This window comes from Lampetra planeri, chromosome 27, assembly GCF_965212315.1.
Source record: "Lampetra planeri chromosome 27, kcLamPlan1.2.h2, whole genome shotgun sequence".
Classification (NCBI taxonomy): domain Eukaryota; kingdom Metazoa; phylum Chordata; class Hyperoartia; order Petromyzontiformes; family Petromyzontidae; genus Lampetra; species Lampetra planeri.
Window position 1 is genome coordinate 6,666,322 of NC_136133.1, and position 17,300 is coordinate 6,683,621.

The 17,300-nt window shown below is 56.3% G+C and overlaps 2 protein-coding genes across 2 annotated transcripts; one reads left to right on the forward strand and one right to left on the reverse strand.

The window, feature by feature from the left end:
- Positions 1 to 2,135: 2,135 nt before the first annotated feature.
- FBXO36 (F-box protein 36) lies at positions 2,136 to 6,859 on the reverse strand. The gene is given in 5 exon segments (XM_078607369.1): positions 2,136 to 2,527; positions 3,510 to 3,623; positions 3,625 to 3,683; positions 4,693 to 4,801; positions 6,732 to 6,859. Coding segments are annotated over 5 exon segments (633 nt in total). The 5' UTR covers positions 6,828 to 6,859; the 3' UTR covers positions 2,136 to 2,272.
- Positions 6,860 to 12,862: 6,003 nt separating this feature from the next.
- LOC144728082 (uncharacterized) lies at positions 12,863 to 17,175 on the forward strand. The gene is made up of 4 exons (XM_078607372.1): positions 12,863 to 13,361; positions 13,957 to 14,494; positions 16,053 to 16,169; positions 16,820 to 17,175. Exons 1-4 carry the CDS (start codon positions 13,041 to 13,043, stop codon positions 17,077 to 17,079), a joined length of 1,236 nt encoding a protein of 411 aa, XP_078463498.1. The 5' UTR covers positions 12,863 to 13,040; the 3' UTR covers positions 17,080 to 17,175.
- The last annotated feature ends 125 nt before the right edge of the window (positions 17,176 to 17,300 follow it).

Here is a 17,300-nt window from a genome sequence, read left to right on the forward strand (position 1 = left end):
CTCCGTGGGAGGTTACTCCTGTTCTTCTGCTGCCCCCACTGTCTGGAAATGCCCCCGCCCCCCACCAGCCATCCGTGCTGACGACTCCCTGCTCGAGATTTTCCTCTTCTACTTTGCCTACGATTGATGGCCACTCTCTACAACATAAATATGGCCACTGCTTGTGTACGACATCTTCAGATCAGAATGAGAATATTTATCTTGGAGGAATCTGATGAGCTATGAAGATCTTTTTCACAGATGTCCAGACGCGGTCGCAATTAGACACCGCTCTATACGTCCGTGTTGTTATTGACTCGGAGAGACCCAAAGAATCGTAGTTCCATAGACTCACCATGGAGACCCGACCCTTACACACACAGACCCACAGAGAGACGGCGAGAACCTCATACATACATATGACTACCTCTGGAATAAAACACATTCCTGCTGCGGAGGGAGCTGGTAGGAACGTTGGGTTGCTCGGTCAATGGCCAGGGTCAAAGGCGGCGTGGTGTATTCCGCAAATATGGCCGACTGTGAGGGTGGACACAAGCCGGCGTGAGTAGGTTAAATATTTAGTTTTATAAGGGCACAACGGGGTGACCAGCCCCTCCCCACCCCTCCCCACCCAGCCCCTCCCCACCCTCCCCTCTCCACCCAGCCACAGCCCTCCCATTTTGGGATGCACGACGGACGGACACAATAATCCCCTGTGGGCTGGTATAACCAGAAGGTTCCTACCAGTATAATCCCACTACAGTGGACTAAGATTCCGTTGTATTTTAGACACCAGACTCGGACGATTTATACTGGAGGAATCTGATGAGCTACAAAGCGAATTTTTCACAGATGTCCAGTCGACGCCACCGTGTAAATCCAAACTGTAAATGTTGCTGAGAAAAGTCCGGGGGCTTGAGCCGGTCATGGCTACAGGGAATGGCGGCCAATGAGGACGTCCGCTGCAGAGATGGAGCAATGAAATCGGTTTGTCTGCAGGAAGGAGAGAGTGCGATGCATTGTGGCATATCAGGACTGAGGGATGGTGAGTGGTGACTGTTGGGGATGCCTGCATCCGGCAGTAGAAAGACCACACGGCTCACTGAATCTACAACCGCTTAAATCTGTAGTCGTATAAGTGCGCTGTACGTGCAAACGGACAAAACGTCGCACTTCCATCGATTCTGATACAATTCAACGCATCTCTTAGAAGCGATTTTAATGAACGAATTGCACAATTAGAAAAGGATGGCAATGTTAAATGTTTTCGGCCCCCCCCCCCCTCACCAAAAACAGACACAGCAACGCGTACAAAACACTTTGCCTTTGTGCATTAAGCAAAAACCATCAAGAGCTCCTGAAGAACTGCATTGTGGTCCTCTTGTCTTACGTCACCATCAAAATATATTCGAGCAAACGTGACCGCCGGGACAGACAGCGATGAGACGGAGACGGACGACTGTGGATTGCCAGCACGGTAAAGTCACCGATGCTCACCGCTGCAAAGTCTGCCTCTGGGAGCCATGTATATGGAGACTACACTCTGGGGCCCATTAGCGGGACTAATGCCAAACACAAACAATAACATCTGTAACTGACGAGAGAAAAAGCCCCACCCTAACAGAGTAACAGTACAGGCCAGAAAGCCATACGTTTTGAAAACCACAAAAAATAAAACCGCTCGACCCTGTGTGCATTACTGTCAGCAGTTCCTGAAGAAGTGCACTTGTTCAAAATCATTTCGTACAATTCCATGGAAACTTCAGAACCTAAATCTGGCATCGACCACCTTTCCTCAAATGCGGATGAAACTACCACCCCCCCCCCTTTTAAAATATAAAATGAAACTTAAACCTAAAACCCACGGCAAACAATCCTTTCCGCCAAGACTCATTTAACCTCATTGACCGATGTAAACGGTAACCATGGCTCCCTTTCACCTAAAACCCACGGCAAACAGTCCTTTCCGCCAAAACTCATTTAACCTCATTCACCGATGTAAACGGAAACGGTGGCTAACAAAAAAAAACAGTCTTTCCTCCTTAACTCACGGACACCCCCCCCACCCCTTCCACTCCAGAAATAAAACCTCACGAAAATCGGCAGAATCCGCATTTGCATCGAAAACAACCACGGAAGGAAAAAAATCCCCCAACTCTTCCTCCACCAAAAGCATGACAAAAAAAACCATCCGCTTTCCACCAAAAAAACACATTCAACCGCCGTTCCACCAAGCAACGAGCAGGAAAAAAACCTGCGATTTCCTGCCGGCACGCCAGCAAGCGGGCGCAGATCAATTCGCTGGGACCGCCTCCGGTGCCAGGAGCGCAAGCTGCTGCTGTGCGTCGTTTATGTCGCTGTTGTCGTTGCGTTGGCGCCGTCGCCGCAGCTGCAGCTGCAGGTGGAGCTTGCTGGAGAAGAAGACTTTCTTCCAGCCGATGTCCGCAGCCAAGGCGCGCAGAGACTCGCGATGCGAGGAGGACGATGACGAGCAGGAGCCATTGCAGCCGCAGCACACAGCCTCCCACAGCGCGTCACTCTCACACAGCTGATGGACACACACGCACACACACGAGACACGCGTGCCACATTGTATTGTGTCCCATTGTGCCTTCCCCCTTTTGTTTCCCTTTGCTCCCCGTGTGCCTTCCCGCATCTCCTCTGTGAGTCTCTCGCTGTGTATGATTTTCCCCCCAAAAATATAAACTTTTTAGTTTGCCAGATAAGGTCCAACTTAGCTGTGCAGCTCTTTTTCAGAGGCGGCCTGGCCACAAATGATAGTTCAACGAGGTGGCTCTTGTGGAAATGTATAGCAGACAAATACTGCAAAAGCATGTTCAGTCTGAATGTGGAGGGGAAAAAATCGGATGACCCGGAGAAAAAACCACGCGACCACGGCGGAGAGTAACACGCAAACTCCAAATATACAGCAGCAGGCGTCAGGGTCGGGATCGAACCCACGACTGCCTGTACACCAGGCGAGGTAGTTAACATCTAGCCACCGTGATGATGATGAGAGAGACACGTAAACTCCAAATATACAGCAGCAGGCGTCAGGGTCGGGATCGAATCCACGGCCTCCTGTATACCAGGCGAGGTAGTTAACATCTCATAGCCCACCGTGATGATCGAGAGAGATGCACGCAAATTCCATATACAGTGGGCACCGTCAGTCGGGATCGAACACACGACCTCCTGTATACCAGGCGAGGTAGTTTACATCTGGCCGACCGCGATGCCCATGTCTTCCCTCGTCTGCTTGTCTCCACCGTGTCCCCCCAGTGCAACCTCCCTCCCCGTGCCCCCCACACCACCCTCGAACCCCCCTCCCCGTGCCCCACACACCACCCTCGAACCCCCCTCCCCGTGCCCCCCCACACCACCCCCGAACCCCCCCTCCCCGTGCCCCCCACACCACCCCCGAACCCCCCCTCCCCGTGCCCCCCACACCACCCTCGAACCCCCCTCCCCGTGCCCCCCACACCACCCTCGAACCCCCCTCCCCGTGCCCCCCACACCACCCCTCGCACCGCGTGCAGGCGCGTGCACGTGCGCGCCACGCTCTGCAGGTCTTCGAGGCGCAGCAGCGCGAGCACGCGCACGCCGAGCGGCGCTGGGAGGCGCGACAGGAAGTCGTGGCGGCCCCGAGCACGCGTCCTGGGCTCTCGACAGCAGCTCGGGCCCAAACACGGCGAGCACGCGGCCTGCGGGACACACATGTCGGGGTGTTACGGGAGGACAAACAAACACACAAGGGGTGGTTACGCCCGCACGCGTAAGGGTGCCTACATCCACGTCCGCATCGGTTAGCCCTGGGGGGCTGTAACGGCGCTGTGATTTCCCACGGCCCCACCCCCTCGGGGAGGAGTTGCTATATAAGGCGGAGAGTCGGTGGGCTCGGGGTTCAGTATTCAGCTTAACCAGTGAAGAGTGAAGACCGGCTAGATAGGCCCTGGTACTCCCCTGGCTCGCTGTCCTTCTAAGGACCGACCAGGGCAAGCCAGTGGCGCGGCCCCGAGAGCCCAGAGCCGATGCTCTTGTAAGAGCCGGTCTGGTTGGCTAAGGGTGCCGTGATCCCAGCTTGGCCAGAGCTGGATCAGCTAGCCTCCCCTAGCTCTCGAGTGGAGGACCTGGGAGCAGGCTAGCCGGGCTAGTGTTAGTGGGGTCTCCCTGTTAGACGGGTGAAGGGGCCGTTACCCCTTCAAGTGTTGTATACATTCGCCTGCGTTGAGTGTAAAGTTATAATAAATAAGTGTGCCTCCGACTATGTCGTCTACGTCTCCTTGAACTCACTACACACACAGAGAGAGAGAGGAGAAGAAGACAAAGACCGCCTATTGCCGTTGACGAACTGTTGGGGAAAGTTGCCGTTAGCCGAACACCGATTATGAAGGCCGGCGCGGCGCACGAGGGGGCTGGTGTGGCCAGCAACCACGCGCGGCCGCCTTTGTCTCCCGATCGCCAAGTACTCGTTTGAGGCTGAGTCGACGTTGGAACGCATCGCCCGCTTTCAGACGCGCTTCTGCGGCCGTCTGGAACGCTCTTCCTTCCGATGTTAGGAAGCCACTGGAGCTGGGCACTTTGAAATCTACATTGAAGACTCACTTATTTCGAACTGCTCTCTGCGTTTAATGTGTTGCCCTCCCCCTGCCGCACCTCCAGTAAGCACGGTCGGCTACGTACGATGCGAAAGAAGTTCCCGTGTGTCCTCACCCTGCAGGACTCTGTCCTCCAGAAACTCCGCGTGAGTCTCTTTCGTCTCCCCGGGTCTTGTGCTCCGACCCACGTGACGCAGAGAGACCTGCCACCACCTCCATATCACCTGCACCACCATCATCAACCACCATCACCACGACCATCTTATATTCATATCACCTGCACCACCATCACCACCATCTAATATTCATATTACCCGCATCACCATCACCACCAATGAATATTCATATCACCTGCACTACCATCACCATCATCACCACCATCTAATATTCGTATCACCTGCACCACCTCCATCACCACCAATTAATATTCATATCACCTGCACCACCATCACCACCACCATCTAATATTCATATCACCTGCACCACCACCATCACCACCATCTTATATTCATATCACCTGCACCACCATCACCACCATCTTATATTCATATCACCTGCACCACCATCACCACCACCATCTAATATTCATATTACCCACATCACCACCAATTAATATTCATATCACCGGCACCACCGTCACCACCACCATCTTATATTCATATCACCTGCACCACCATCTAATATTCATATCACCTGCACCATTTCCAACGTCACCACCATCAACACCATCTAATATTAATATCACCTGCGCCGTCACCACCATCAACACCACCATCTAATATTCATATCACCTGCAACAACAGCCCACAGACGCGGTGACGTCATCACGGCGATTGTGCCAGGCTAGGTTGCACTCTGAGGACGTGACGTCAATTCATAGGGACAACCACCCAGGTGTTATGGGTTTAGCGAGGTTGCCATACGGCAGAGGTCGCAACCGGGTACCCGATACCCGTACCCTACCCGATACCCGGCTACCCGTACCCAGCCGGGTACGGGTACCCGTTTGCGACCCTGGTGCGGCCGGGTACGGGTACGGGTAGGCCGTGAGTCACTGGTGAGTAACCGTTTGTCACTCATTTCCCAACGTCTTGTCTCTTCTCACAATTCAAGTTCCTAGAATCAACCCACCCGCACCTGCAACATGGCTTCATCCCAGAGGTCGCAATCAGGTACCCGATACCCGTACCCTACCCGTACCCGGCCTCATCCCAGAGGTCGCAATCAGGTACCCGTACCCTACCCGTACCCGGCCGGCCGGGTACGGGTAGGGTACGGCCGGGTACGGGTAAGGAATCAAAACCCGTTTGCGACCTCTGCCATACGGTAATAATGTGATGTGATAAGAACGATGACATTGGGTGGGGGGAGGGCTGATAGATGTGTATCAACTGTTACCCTCATGGTGCTCAATTATATCAGGAAAAAAAGACGAATATAACCACATCACCTTCACCATCAGACAGATATCCACCGTACATCCGTAATACACTGTTGGGGCAAGTTCTGCTAGCGAGTAGCACACCTATGAAAGCCGGCACCACGCCCGGCCGCCTTTGTCTTCCTAGTGGCAATATTTATATATATAGCACCAGGTACTCATTTGAGGCTGAGGATCGGTTGAAATATATCGTCACCGGTGTTGGCCGTGAGAGGGAATTGAACTCGGATCGCCAATTCGTTGCGCAGCGCGCTAACCGCTGCACCACCGCTCCCCCCATCGCCAGCACCATCAACATCACCGCTATGAACACAGTCCCCTCAATCACACACTGATCGACAAGATAATATCAACATCACGACATGGCATCGTTGTCATCGTTTCAACACAATTACAATGCAGTTGTTAGAACAATCATCACAAGGCACCTCGTCACCACCCCACCACCCACCCCCTACGCGTCGTCTCCTCATCACCACAACCATCACGGTCACCACAACGACAACAACCGCCTCGTCAACTCCTCCTCTCGTCAACACGATCTGACAGAAACTTCTCATCATCATCAACAACAACAACAACACGGTAAAGATCCCATGACAAATCATCACAAACCACTCTCCTCCGTCTCCCCTCTCCATCCCACCTCGTGGTCATCGTCCCCCTCCTCCTCTACCCTGTCTCCCCACCTCGTCACCCCCCCCCTCGTTCACCTCGCTCCTCGTCACCACGATCTGGCAGAAGTCTTTGAGGGGAGCCCGCGCCTGGTCCCGCGCCTCCAGCAGCGGATCGGGGAGCAGCGCCGCCATGAGCCACACGCCAAGAAGACGCCGCCCGCGTCTCCCGGGGCAACCGTGGAGATGCCGGGGGGCGGGGCGGGAGGCGGGGGGGAGGAGACGTTGGGGAGGGGCGGGGCGGGGGGAGGAGACGTTGGGGAGGGGCGGGGCGGGGGGCGAGGGGAGGAGACGTTGGGGAGGGGCGGGGCGGGGGGGAGGAGACGTTGGGGAGGGGCGGGGGCGGGGGGAGGAGACGTTGGGGAGGGGAGGGGCGGGGGGAGGAGACGTTGGGGAGGGGAGGGGCGGGTGGAGGAGACGTTGGGGAGGGGAGGGGCGGGGCGGGGGAAGGAGACGTTGGGGAGGGGCGGGGCGGGGGGGAGGAGACGTTGGGGAGGGGCGGGGCGGGGGGAGACGTTGGGGAGGGGCGGGGGGGGCGGGGGGGCGAGGGGAGGAGACGTTGGGGAGGGGCGGGGCGGGGGGCGAGGGGAGGAGACGTTGGGGAGGGGGCGGGGGGAGGAGACGTTGGGGAGGGGCGGGGCGGGGGGAGACGTTGGGGAGGGGCGGGGGGCGAGGGGAGGAGACGTTGGGGAGGGGGCGGGGGCGGGGGGGCGAGGGGAGGAGACGTTGGGGAGGGGCGGGGGGAGGAGACGTTGGGGAGGGGGCGGGGCGGGGGGCGGGGGGAGGAGACGTTGGGGAGGGGCGGGGGGAGGAGACGTTGGGGCGGGGCGGGGGGCGGGGGGAGGAGACGTTGGGGAGGGGGCGGGGGGAGGAGACGTTGAGGAGGGGCGGGGGGCGGGGGGGAGGAGACGTTGGGGGGCGGGGGGCGGGAGGAGGAGACGTTGGGGGGCGGCGGGGCGGGAGGAGGAGACGTTGGGGAGGGGCGGGGCGGGGGGCGGGAGGAGGAGACGTTGGGGAGGGGCTGGGGGCGGGGGGAGGAGACGTTGGGGGGCGGGGCGGGAGGAGGAGACGTTGGGGAGGGGCGGGGGGCGGGGGGAGGAGACGTTGGGGGGCGGGGCGGGAGGAGGAGACGTTGGGGAGGGGCAGGGCGGGGGGGCGGGGGGGAGGAGACGTTGGGGAGGGGCTGGGGGCGGGGGGGAGGAGACGTTGGGGGGCGGGGCGGGAGGAGGAGACGTTGGGGGAGGGGCGGGGGGGCGGGGGGAGGAGACGTTGGGGGGCGGGGGCGGGAGGAGGAGAGACGTTGGGGAGGGGCGGGGGGCGGGGGGAGGAGACGTTGGGGGGCGGGAGGAGGAGACGTTGGGGAGGGGCGGGGGGGCGGGGGGGAGGAGACGTTGGGGGGGCGGGGCGGGGAGGAGGAGACGTTGGGGAGGGGCGGGGGGCGGGGGGAGGGAGACGTTGGGGGGCGCGGCGGGAGGAGGAGACGTTGGGGAGGGGCGGGGGGCGGGGGGAGGAGACGTTGGGGGGCGGGGCGGGAGGAGGAGGACGTTGGGGAGGGGCGGGGGGCGGGGGGAGGAGACGTTGGGGGGCGGGGCGGGAGGAGGAGACGTTGGGGAGGGGCGGGGGGCGGGGGGAGGAGACGTTGGGGGGCGGGAGGAGGAGACGTTGGGGAGGGGCGGGGGGGCGGGGGGGAGGAGACGTTGGGGGGCGGGGCGGGAGGAGGAGACGTTGGGGAGGGGCGGGGGGCGGGGGGAGGAGACGTTGAGGGGCGGGGCGGGAGGAGGAGACGTTGGGGAGGGGCGGGGGGCGGGGGGAGGAGACGTTGGGGGGGGGGCGGGGGGAGGAGACGCCGGGGGGGGGGCGGGGCGGAGGAGACGTTGGGGGGGGGGGCGGGGGGGGAGGAGACGCCGGGGGGGGGCGGGGGGGAGGAGACGTTGGGGAGGGGGCGGGGGGAGGAGGGGGGGGGCGGAGGGAAGAGACGCCGGGGGGGCGAGGAGACGCGCGCGGGGCGGGGGAGACGCAGGGGGGAGGGGTTGAAGTCTCGAGTGCTCTGTGGACCAGCCTAAAACTCCAGAGGAGTCTCATTTTGCAAGAATAATCTGCGATTACCGCAATGACAAATTAAATGAAAAACAAAGTCGAGCATTTATTCTAGATTTGAAGTTTTTCGTGACTGCAAGGATTCATACTCTTTGGTTTTTTCAGTAAAGTCACGTCGGTAAAAAGCTTGTGTTGCCTCCGAAACGTCGTGATTTAATTTATTTTAATGTTTTACCTACGTGACTTTACCGAAAAAAACCAAAGAGTACAAAGTCGAGCAATGAAGCAAATTTAAATCAGAGCAAAAAACAACCGCGTTAAGGAGGAAATCGGACGCAGTGCACAAACTTAACCTTAATTACCGTATTACATTTTCAAAAGTTTTGCTGGCTGGTTGTTGCGCGGGTGGGCCGTCTGGAACGCTCTTCCTTCCGATGTTAAAAAGCCACTGGATCTGTGCGCTTTTAAATCATCACCTCGATCAGGGGTTGATAACCTGCGGCTCCGAATCCGCATACGGCTCGTTGGCTTCTCCCTTGCGGGTAGCCATGAAAAAAAAAAGTCTAAAATCTTAATAATAATTTAACGTCAACATGATTGATTAAATATGGCATGTCTTGGTGACAACAGCATGCACAATCAAACTGTATTGTTAACCATAACTAAGGGGAGGGAAACAAACGAAATAGACGCCGTTTATTGAGATTAAAGACCACTGTTTATCCAGGCGGGATCCCATTCAGGCACCCTTAGTGTCCATACTCTTAGTTCTTTCGGTAAAGTCACGTAGGTAAAAAATGAAATTAAGATTAGTAAAAATTAAATAAAAATCACGACGTTTCGGAGGCAACACAAGTCTCCGTCATCAGGTGGGACCGTCACAGCCATATTTGCTGCATCAAGTGAAGAGATCTCTAAGAGACACGAGATTATACTGGTAGGAACGAAGTGGACCAGACCACCAATAGATTAATGTGTCCGTCCGTCCGTCCGTCCGTCCGCGTCCGTCCGTCCATCTGTCCGCGTCCGTCCGTCCGTCCGCGTCCGTCCGTCCGTGTATCAACATCGCCCCCTACTGCAAACACTTGGCATGACCCTGTCCGACAAGATGGCCGCCCCGCTCCCCCTGCGATCTGTGAATTAAACAAGATGGCCGTCGCTTCCGGCGCATCACGGCAAAACTTTAAACTTCGCTTCAAAATTACTTTACTGAAACGCAGCACGTTTATTTAAAAAATTACTTTACTGAAACGCAGCACGTTTTTTTAACACAGAGACAAGAAACATTTATTAACAGAGACGAGATACATTTAATCGCCTTATTTGTGCACGAAAAGCACAGCGCGAGGCCTAGTGCGGCAGGCTTCGCGAGGCCTAGTGCGGCAGGCTTATTAACACAGAGATGAAACACAGCACGTTTATTTAAAAAAAAATTACTTTGCTGAAACGCAGCACGTTTTTTTAACACAGAGACAATAAACATTTATTAACACAGAGACGAGATACATTTAATCGCCTTATTTGTGCAGGAAAAGCACGGCATGAGGCCTAGTGCGGCAGGCTTCGCGAAGCCTAGTGCGGCAGGCTTCGCGAGGCCTAGTGCAGAAGGTGGTGGTGGGGGGTGGTGGGGTGGTGGTGTGGGGTGGTGGTGGGGGGTGGGAGGGCTGGTGGGAGGGGTGGTGTTGAGGGTGGTGTTGGGGGGTCTTTAAATCTCACAGCGTTTCTTGTCAAAACAAACACTTTTAATTAACGTTACACTAGAATACAGTATTTTTTTCATTAACTGCTCTATACCCGGTCGATATCCCTGTACCGGTACTAAGTATTATTCCTACCAGCCCACCCCGCAGGGTCCTGTTACTGGTAGGAACGAAGTGAACCAGCCTACAATAGATTATATCGTCCGTCCGTCCGTCCGATGTCCGATTAGGTGTCGCCCCCTACTGCAAACACTTGGCAGGACCCTACAAAAACCTTTAGACTCAGTGAGGCTTTCCTGGCTAAACAAGTGTAACATTCCCTTATAATTCCCTGAGACAGTTTTTTTAATAATTCCCTGAGATAGTTTTTAATTAAAACATTTAAATAAAAAATTAACTCACAGCGGCCTAAAGCCTACAGCTAGGCCTAAAGCCTAGAACTAGGCCTCAAACTCTCCCTTCGTATCGTACCCCCGCCATTTCATTTTATTATAGCCATTCATTTGTTCGTTCCTACCAGCCCACCCCGCAGGGACCTGTTTTGTATACAGGTTAAGAAGGGGGCGGGGGGGGGGTGAGCGAGGATGTACCTCGTGTGCAACAAATCTGGCTGTGACGGTCCCACCTGATGACGGAGACTTGTGTTGCCTCCGAAACGTCGTGATTTTTATTTTATTTTTTACTAATTTTAATTTCATTTTTTACCTACGTGACTTTACCGAAAGAACTAAGAGTATGAATCCTTGCAGTCACGAAAGCTTCTAATCTAGAACCCTGAGTGTCACCTACGCGTGAGCACGTTCAGGTTGATGTCCTTTCTTTCGCCACGTGGGAGCAGCAACACTGAGATTGCACATTCGTGTCGCACGGTGTCCGTCACTCATTTTCAGAGGGGAGGGGGGGGGGGTCCACTTTTCGCTAAGGGGCCGTCCATAAATGACGTCACGCACCTAGGGGGGGGGGGGTTGGGTCAGACATTTGTGACGATGTGTGACGAGGAGGGTGGGGGGGGGGTTGAGAAATGTGACGTCACATCAAAATGCGCAACTTTTAATAAATGTAGAATTGTTATAACAACACTAATAGTTATAACAACACTCCTACAACATCAGAGTGCAGCACCACATTAAATACGCACTACAATGACAATAGTTTAAAGCCATTTGAAGCATGTTTTATTTTCAAAATGGAAATGTGTTTTTATTTGGGGGGGGGGGGGCAGAGCTTTGTGACGTCATATTTGAGGGGGGGGGGGTCTGACTTTTTGTGACGAGGGGGGGGGGGGTCAAAAATCCTCCAAAATCGCGTGACGTCATTTATGGACGGCTCCTAAGACATCATCAGTTGCGTGAGGGCCGCCACACCGTTTGAAACCATTGTTGGGTTTGTGACACAGCAGCGACGATGATGGGATGCGTCAGGGGCCGCACTAAAGGCCACCAGGACACCAGGAACTTCACACAACGAGAAACGTCGTGAACAGTCGCCCCCCCCCCCACTCCCTCCCCTCTGGTGCGGGACAACGAAAGTTCATTCACATCCGATGATGATGATGATGTTGATGATCGTGATGTTGACCGGATGCCTGAGCTCGATATATACCCACGCAGATGTTGCCGTGTTACTAGAAAATAGAAGACTCTTCTCTTACACTCAGCCCGAACCCCGCCACTCGCCTTACCTCGAAACCTACCGATACCCATAACACTACCACTACCCCTAACACCACCCATACCTCTAACACTAACCCCTAACCATAACACTACCCATACCCCTAACCATAACACTACCCATACCCCTAACACTACCACTACCCCTCTCTATAACCCTACCACTAACATCACTAACTACCAATAACACTACCCATAACACTACCCCTCTCTATAACCCTACCACTAACATCACTAACTACCCCTACCACTACCCACACCCCTACCACTACCCACACCCCTAACACCACCCACACCCCTAACACCACCCACACCCCTAACACCACCCACACCCCTAACACCACCCACACCCCTAACACCACCCACACCCCTAACACGACGTGGCACAGGTGACCTTCAATGCACCTGCCCGCATTCCCACGCCCCCCGCCCCTGTCCCCCCCCCCCTCTCTCCCCCCTCGCTCTCCCTCGCCCTCTCTCCTCCACCCGTGAACTCTATCCACTCTCCCCCCCACCTCCATAATCACATTTCTCCTCCCCCTCTACTCACTTATATGCACAATAACTACGCCCCCACCTTCTCTCTCTGCCCCCCCTCCCTCTCCTTTATCTCCCCTCCTCTCTTGGACTCTCGCCTCCATCTCCCGCTCCTCTCTCTCTCCTTGTCTCTCCGTGTTTCTACAATTCTCTTCTCGCGCCAACTCACGTGTCTCCCCCCTTGTCTCCTGTCTCCCCCGTATTCACGTGTCCCCTAGTACCCCCCCCCCCACCCCTTGCGTCTTCTCTATCTCCACGTGTCTCCTCCGCCTCCCGGTGTCTCTCCGTGTGTCTCCGCTCCGGGCTTTGCCATCCCCATTGCGCGTCCATCCCCTCGTCGCCCTCGTCAGCCCGTCACCTCATCACCTCACCCCCACCCCCAATCTCCCCACCACCTCACCACCATGTCTCTGAACGTGTGCTTGGGCTCCCTGCTCGTGGTCGTGGCGTCCTGCGCACTGCTGCTGCGCGCGCTCTCGCTCCTGTGCCGCCTCTGCTGCCCCTCCTCATCCTCCTCCTCGTCCTCGTTGCTCCGCTGGGCGCTGCTGGCGACGCGCGAGTCGCTGGTGGCCGCGCAGTGGGCCGCGTGCGCCCTGGAGGTGCGCGCCCTGGCGGGCCCCGCGGAGGGCAGCGGGGCCCGCGGGGTGCGTGCCGCTCTCGAGCTCGCCGCGGGGGCAGCGGGAGCCCTGGCCGTGGCGCACGCGGGCTCGCACCCCCTCACCCAGGTGAGCGGAGCGGAGGAGGAAGGTGAGGGGAGGGGGAAGGTGAGGGAGGGGAGGGGAGGTGAGCGGAGCGGAGGGGAAGGTGAGGGGAGGGGGAAGGTGAGGGAGGGGAGGTGAGGGAAGTTGGTGGGGGGAATTAAAGGAAGGGTGGAAGTTGAGTGGAAGGAGGTGAGGGGAGAGGTGGGAGGTGAGGGTAACGGTAGGGAGGTGAGGGGAAAGAGAGATGAGTGAGGGGAGGTGAAGGAAGTTGGTGGGGGAATTAAAGGAAGTGTGGAGGTTGAGTGGAAGGAGATGAGGGGAGAGGTGGGAGGTGAGGGGAGAGGTGGGAGGTGAGGGGAGCGGTGGGGAGGCGAGGGGAAAGAGAGATGAGGGTTGGGGATGTGACGGAAGTTGGTGGGGGGAATCTAAGGAAGGGTGGAGGGAAAAACCGGAGGACCGGAGAAAACTCCACGCGACCACGGGGAGAGAGAGACTTGCAAACTCCACATATACAGGCGTCAGGGTCGGGATCGAACCCACGGCCTCCTGCATACCGGGCAACTTGAGTAAAATCACTGCGCCACCGCTCCCCTCACCGCCCCCCCCCCCCTCCCCCCAGGGTCATCCAGTGCTGGCCCTGGTGTCCACCCTGGACGCATCCCTCCCGTGTCTCCACCTCGCGGTGCTGCTCGTGGCCCAGGCAGTGGGCGCCTTAGTGGGGCGACTCTGCGTGTTGCGCCTCTGGGCGACACAATTTTCCTTCCACCACGTCATCCGCCACATGCTGGCGCGCGCCGGAGAGTGCGTGGTGACGCCGCCGCCGGCTGTGGTGGTGGCGGCGGTGGTGCCAACCACCACAACCACCACAACCACAGCCGATGGTGGCCACCAGGCGCTGATTGAAGCCATGCTCACAGAGGCGGCGCTGTCCGTGGTGCTAGCGCTGGTGGTGTTGAGGCTCGGGGTGCCCTCCTCCACCTCCTCGGCCAAGGCTGGTGGAGCATCTACCGCCGCTACCACCACCAGCAGCGGTGGCGTCGGCACAAGCACAAGCACTAGCACCAGCAGCAGGAGCAGCAGCAGCAGCGACGTGGTCCCCGTGTCACGCACGCGCGCCCTGCTCGTCGCGGCCTGCGTGGCCACGCTCAGCTGCATCGGTGAGTCTGGGCTGCGTCACTCGTTCAGCCGCCAAACTCCCCGTTTATCCGCAAATCGACTCGTGAATGTCTTTGTGTTGAACTTCTTTGGCACCGTACGTAGCCAACCGTGCTAATTGGAGGCGCGGGGGAAGGACACGGTTCGCGTGCCTGCGATTTGGATTGGCAGCTATGTGATCATATGTATGTCTCTTTTTTAACATCTGAGAATCTTCATAATAAACGTTTTTGGGTTAGATCGCGTTATTTATAAATGTGTCGTAACCCTCCACCACCCGACACGGCCAATCAGCAAAAAAAGTGTCACGTTGACAAAAGACAAATAGTTCACTGCTTTACTCCACCGGTGTGTTGAAGAGTGAATCCACAACTTTCGCTGGTAATTACATCCAGCATCATCGGGCAGTTCGTCATCTTCTTGGTTCTTTCGGTAAAGTCACGTAGACTCTGTCGCCTCGACAGACCTGGTTTTCACCTGAGGACGGCTGCTTGCGTTGTGGCCGAAACGTCGTGAGAATTATTTTATTGTGTTTTATTTTTATTATTTTATTACTTCCCTTCTACGTGACTTTACCGAAAGAACCAAGAAGATGAATCCCTGCAGTCACGAAAGCTTTAAATCGAAATTCAGTTCGTCATCATTGAACTCATTCAGGTGCAAGGATTTGAGGCGGGGAGGGGGGAGGGGGTATTGTAATTATATAAGAGATTGGTAATCAGTCAATTGTTACGATTAGTAATGAGTTGTAGATTAGTAAGTATTTGTAATGTGTTATTGTAATTATATGCTACGTTAGTAATCAGTTAATTAGTATTTATTTCCCCTATAAGGAATTGTAATCTGCCATTCCACAAAGCTGTTCATCCGCAAATTGATTTACCGAGTATTCAAACTCGGGTCTATCTGCAAACCAGGAAGGAGCCGTGTTCAACATATACAGCTGCGCCTCTGGGTGTGCGCTGTGCAGTCCATACGGCGTACAGCCGTTTCAATACGGGCAACATAAAAAACGTGTTTTTAAAATCCTTTATATTAAGTTTACTTGCTTGCGCGCTTACGACCGTGCAAATCTTTCGGTCGTTTTTTAACCCACTTCCCGTGATCCAATCGAGCTGACATTTTGCACGCAGACTCGTTGTGCGTGACAATTTATTTTCGTGAAAATGTTTTTCCATAACTTTACACTTTTTAGGAAAAAAAAATTATATTTAATTACCAATTGCTTAATGGTGACAGGCAATCATCTGACCCAGAGGTGGCAGCCATCTCAAGCCAGAGGACGAGAGGACTCTAGCCGCCACGCATATAAAAAATTTATAGTGAAAAACTTTCTTTTTACGGGTTAATTTTTTTATTATTGGTTTGTGTTTCTCCCTTGTGATGGGACTTTGTAGGATGAACGCTGAGATTTATAAGAGGGCACGGGGTGACCAACAAGGTCTGAATTTGGTCTGTAATAAGGTAGGGCACTGCCAGGGGGTTGACGGGTATGGCAACTCAAAGACTGACTGATGAATGTGGCGGTGCGATCTTGTGGTCTTGCTGTGCGCTGCGCAGTGGAGCCAACGTCTCTGGGCGTCTTCAACCCCGCGGTGGCGCTGGCCCTGATGTGGGGTTGCTCCGCTCCGTCCCCGTCCAGGCTGGGACTCGTCTACCTACTCGCACCTGTGCTAGGTACTCAACCTGTGAGAGAGAGAGAGACAGCGATCGCCAACCCACGCCACTCGCACTACACCAGGCACACAAATATCCCACTGGAATCAGCCTCGCATGGATTGCTGGGGCAAGCGCTGTTAAGTATGTCTATGACGGCACAGTAGGGGGCACGCCCGGTGCATCTGCCAGTCATCTCAGTCAATCCACGGCACCTCGGTCTGTTCCGTGGCCTCCCGTTCGCGAGGCTTCGACACTTCACGTGGCCTCAAAGTGCACCTCGCCTGGCACAGGCGCCGTGGTGACGTCACCGTTATTTCGTGCCAAATGGCGGGTATTGGAATTGCGTGGCTGGATTAGAGGCTTTTGCTGACATGGGACGCCACGGTGGTGAGATGTTAACTCTCTCGCCCGGTGCGCAGGAGGTTGTGGGTTTTTCTCCGGGTTTTCCCCCCTCCACATTTGGAATCAAAATCACGCGTTTTGAGTATTTGTCTGCTCGACATTTCCACGCGATAAGCCGCTCTGTTGAGCTGTCATTTGTGGCCAGGTCGCTTCGGAACAAAAATGAGCTACATAGCTCAGTGAGCCTTCACTGGTAAAATAAAGTATTTTAGTTTCAGTTCACAGGTGTCTTCTCCCCACCACCCGCGTCCCCACGCCCCACGCAGGCGCGCTCCTCGCCGTGTTCCTCTACCGGGGCCGCGTCCCTCTGCTCTTCTCGCGCCAGCTGCTCTACCGCACCAAGCCGCGTCCCGGCCCTCCGCTCCGGCCAGCACTGCCCGCGGCTCCGGCCGCACCGCAGCTCCGGGCCAGGCCACAGGGAGCAGGCAAGAAGGCGGCGGCGTCGGCAACAGCGGCGGCACCAGTGGTGACGCCGACGGGCAAAGCCACGTCGCTCAATGCGGGCAAGCGGGGTAAAGCGCAGTGAGGCGGCGGTAACGACCTACCCAGCACGATGCAGCGGGCACACGACCCCCACTCGCACCGCGACCGCCAATCGAGGTCCAGGACCAACTATCGAGTTCTGTCCTCAACTCTGTGTGCTGCTGCGACGATGCAGCGATCCACCCACCGGGCACGCCTGCACGCGATCCCATTCCACCGCTCCGTCTCCTGGGACGCACGCAGCCCCTCTCCGGGCACGTTTCC

Bases quoted from the DNA above. Each gene is read 5' to 3' on its own strand.
- LOC144728082 (XM_078607372.1), top strand. From the start codon at position 13,041: ATGTCTCTGAACGTGTGCTTGGGCTCCCTGCTCGTGGTCGTGGCGTCC. The intron at 13,362-13,956 runs GTGAGCGGAGCG...CCCTCCCCCCAG, and splicing joins GCTCGCACCCCCTCACCCAG to GGTCATCCAGTGCTGGCCCT. The intron at 14,495-16,052 runs GTGAGTCTGGGC...TGCGCTGCGCAG, and splicing joins GGCCACGCTCAGCTGCATCG to TGGAGCCAACGTCTCTGGGC.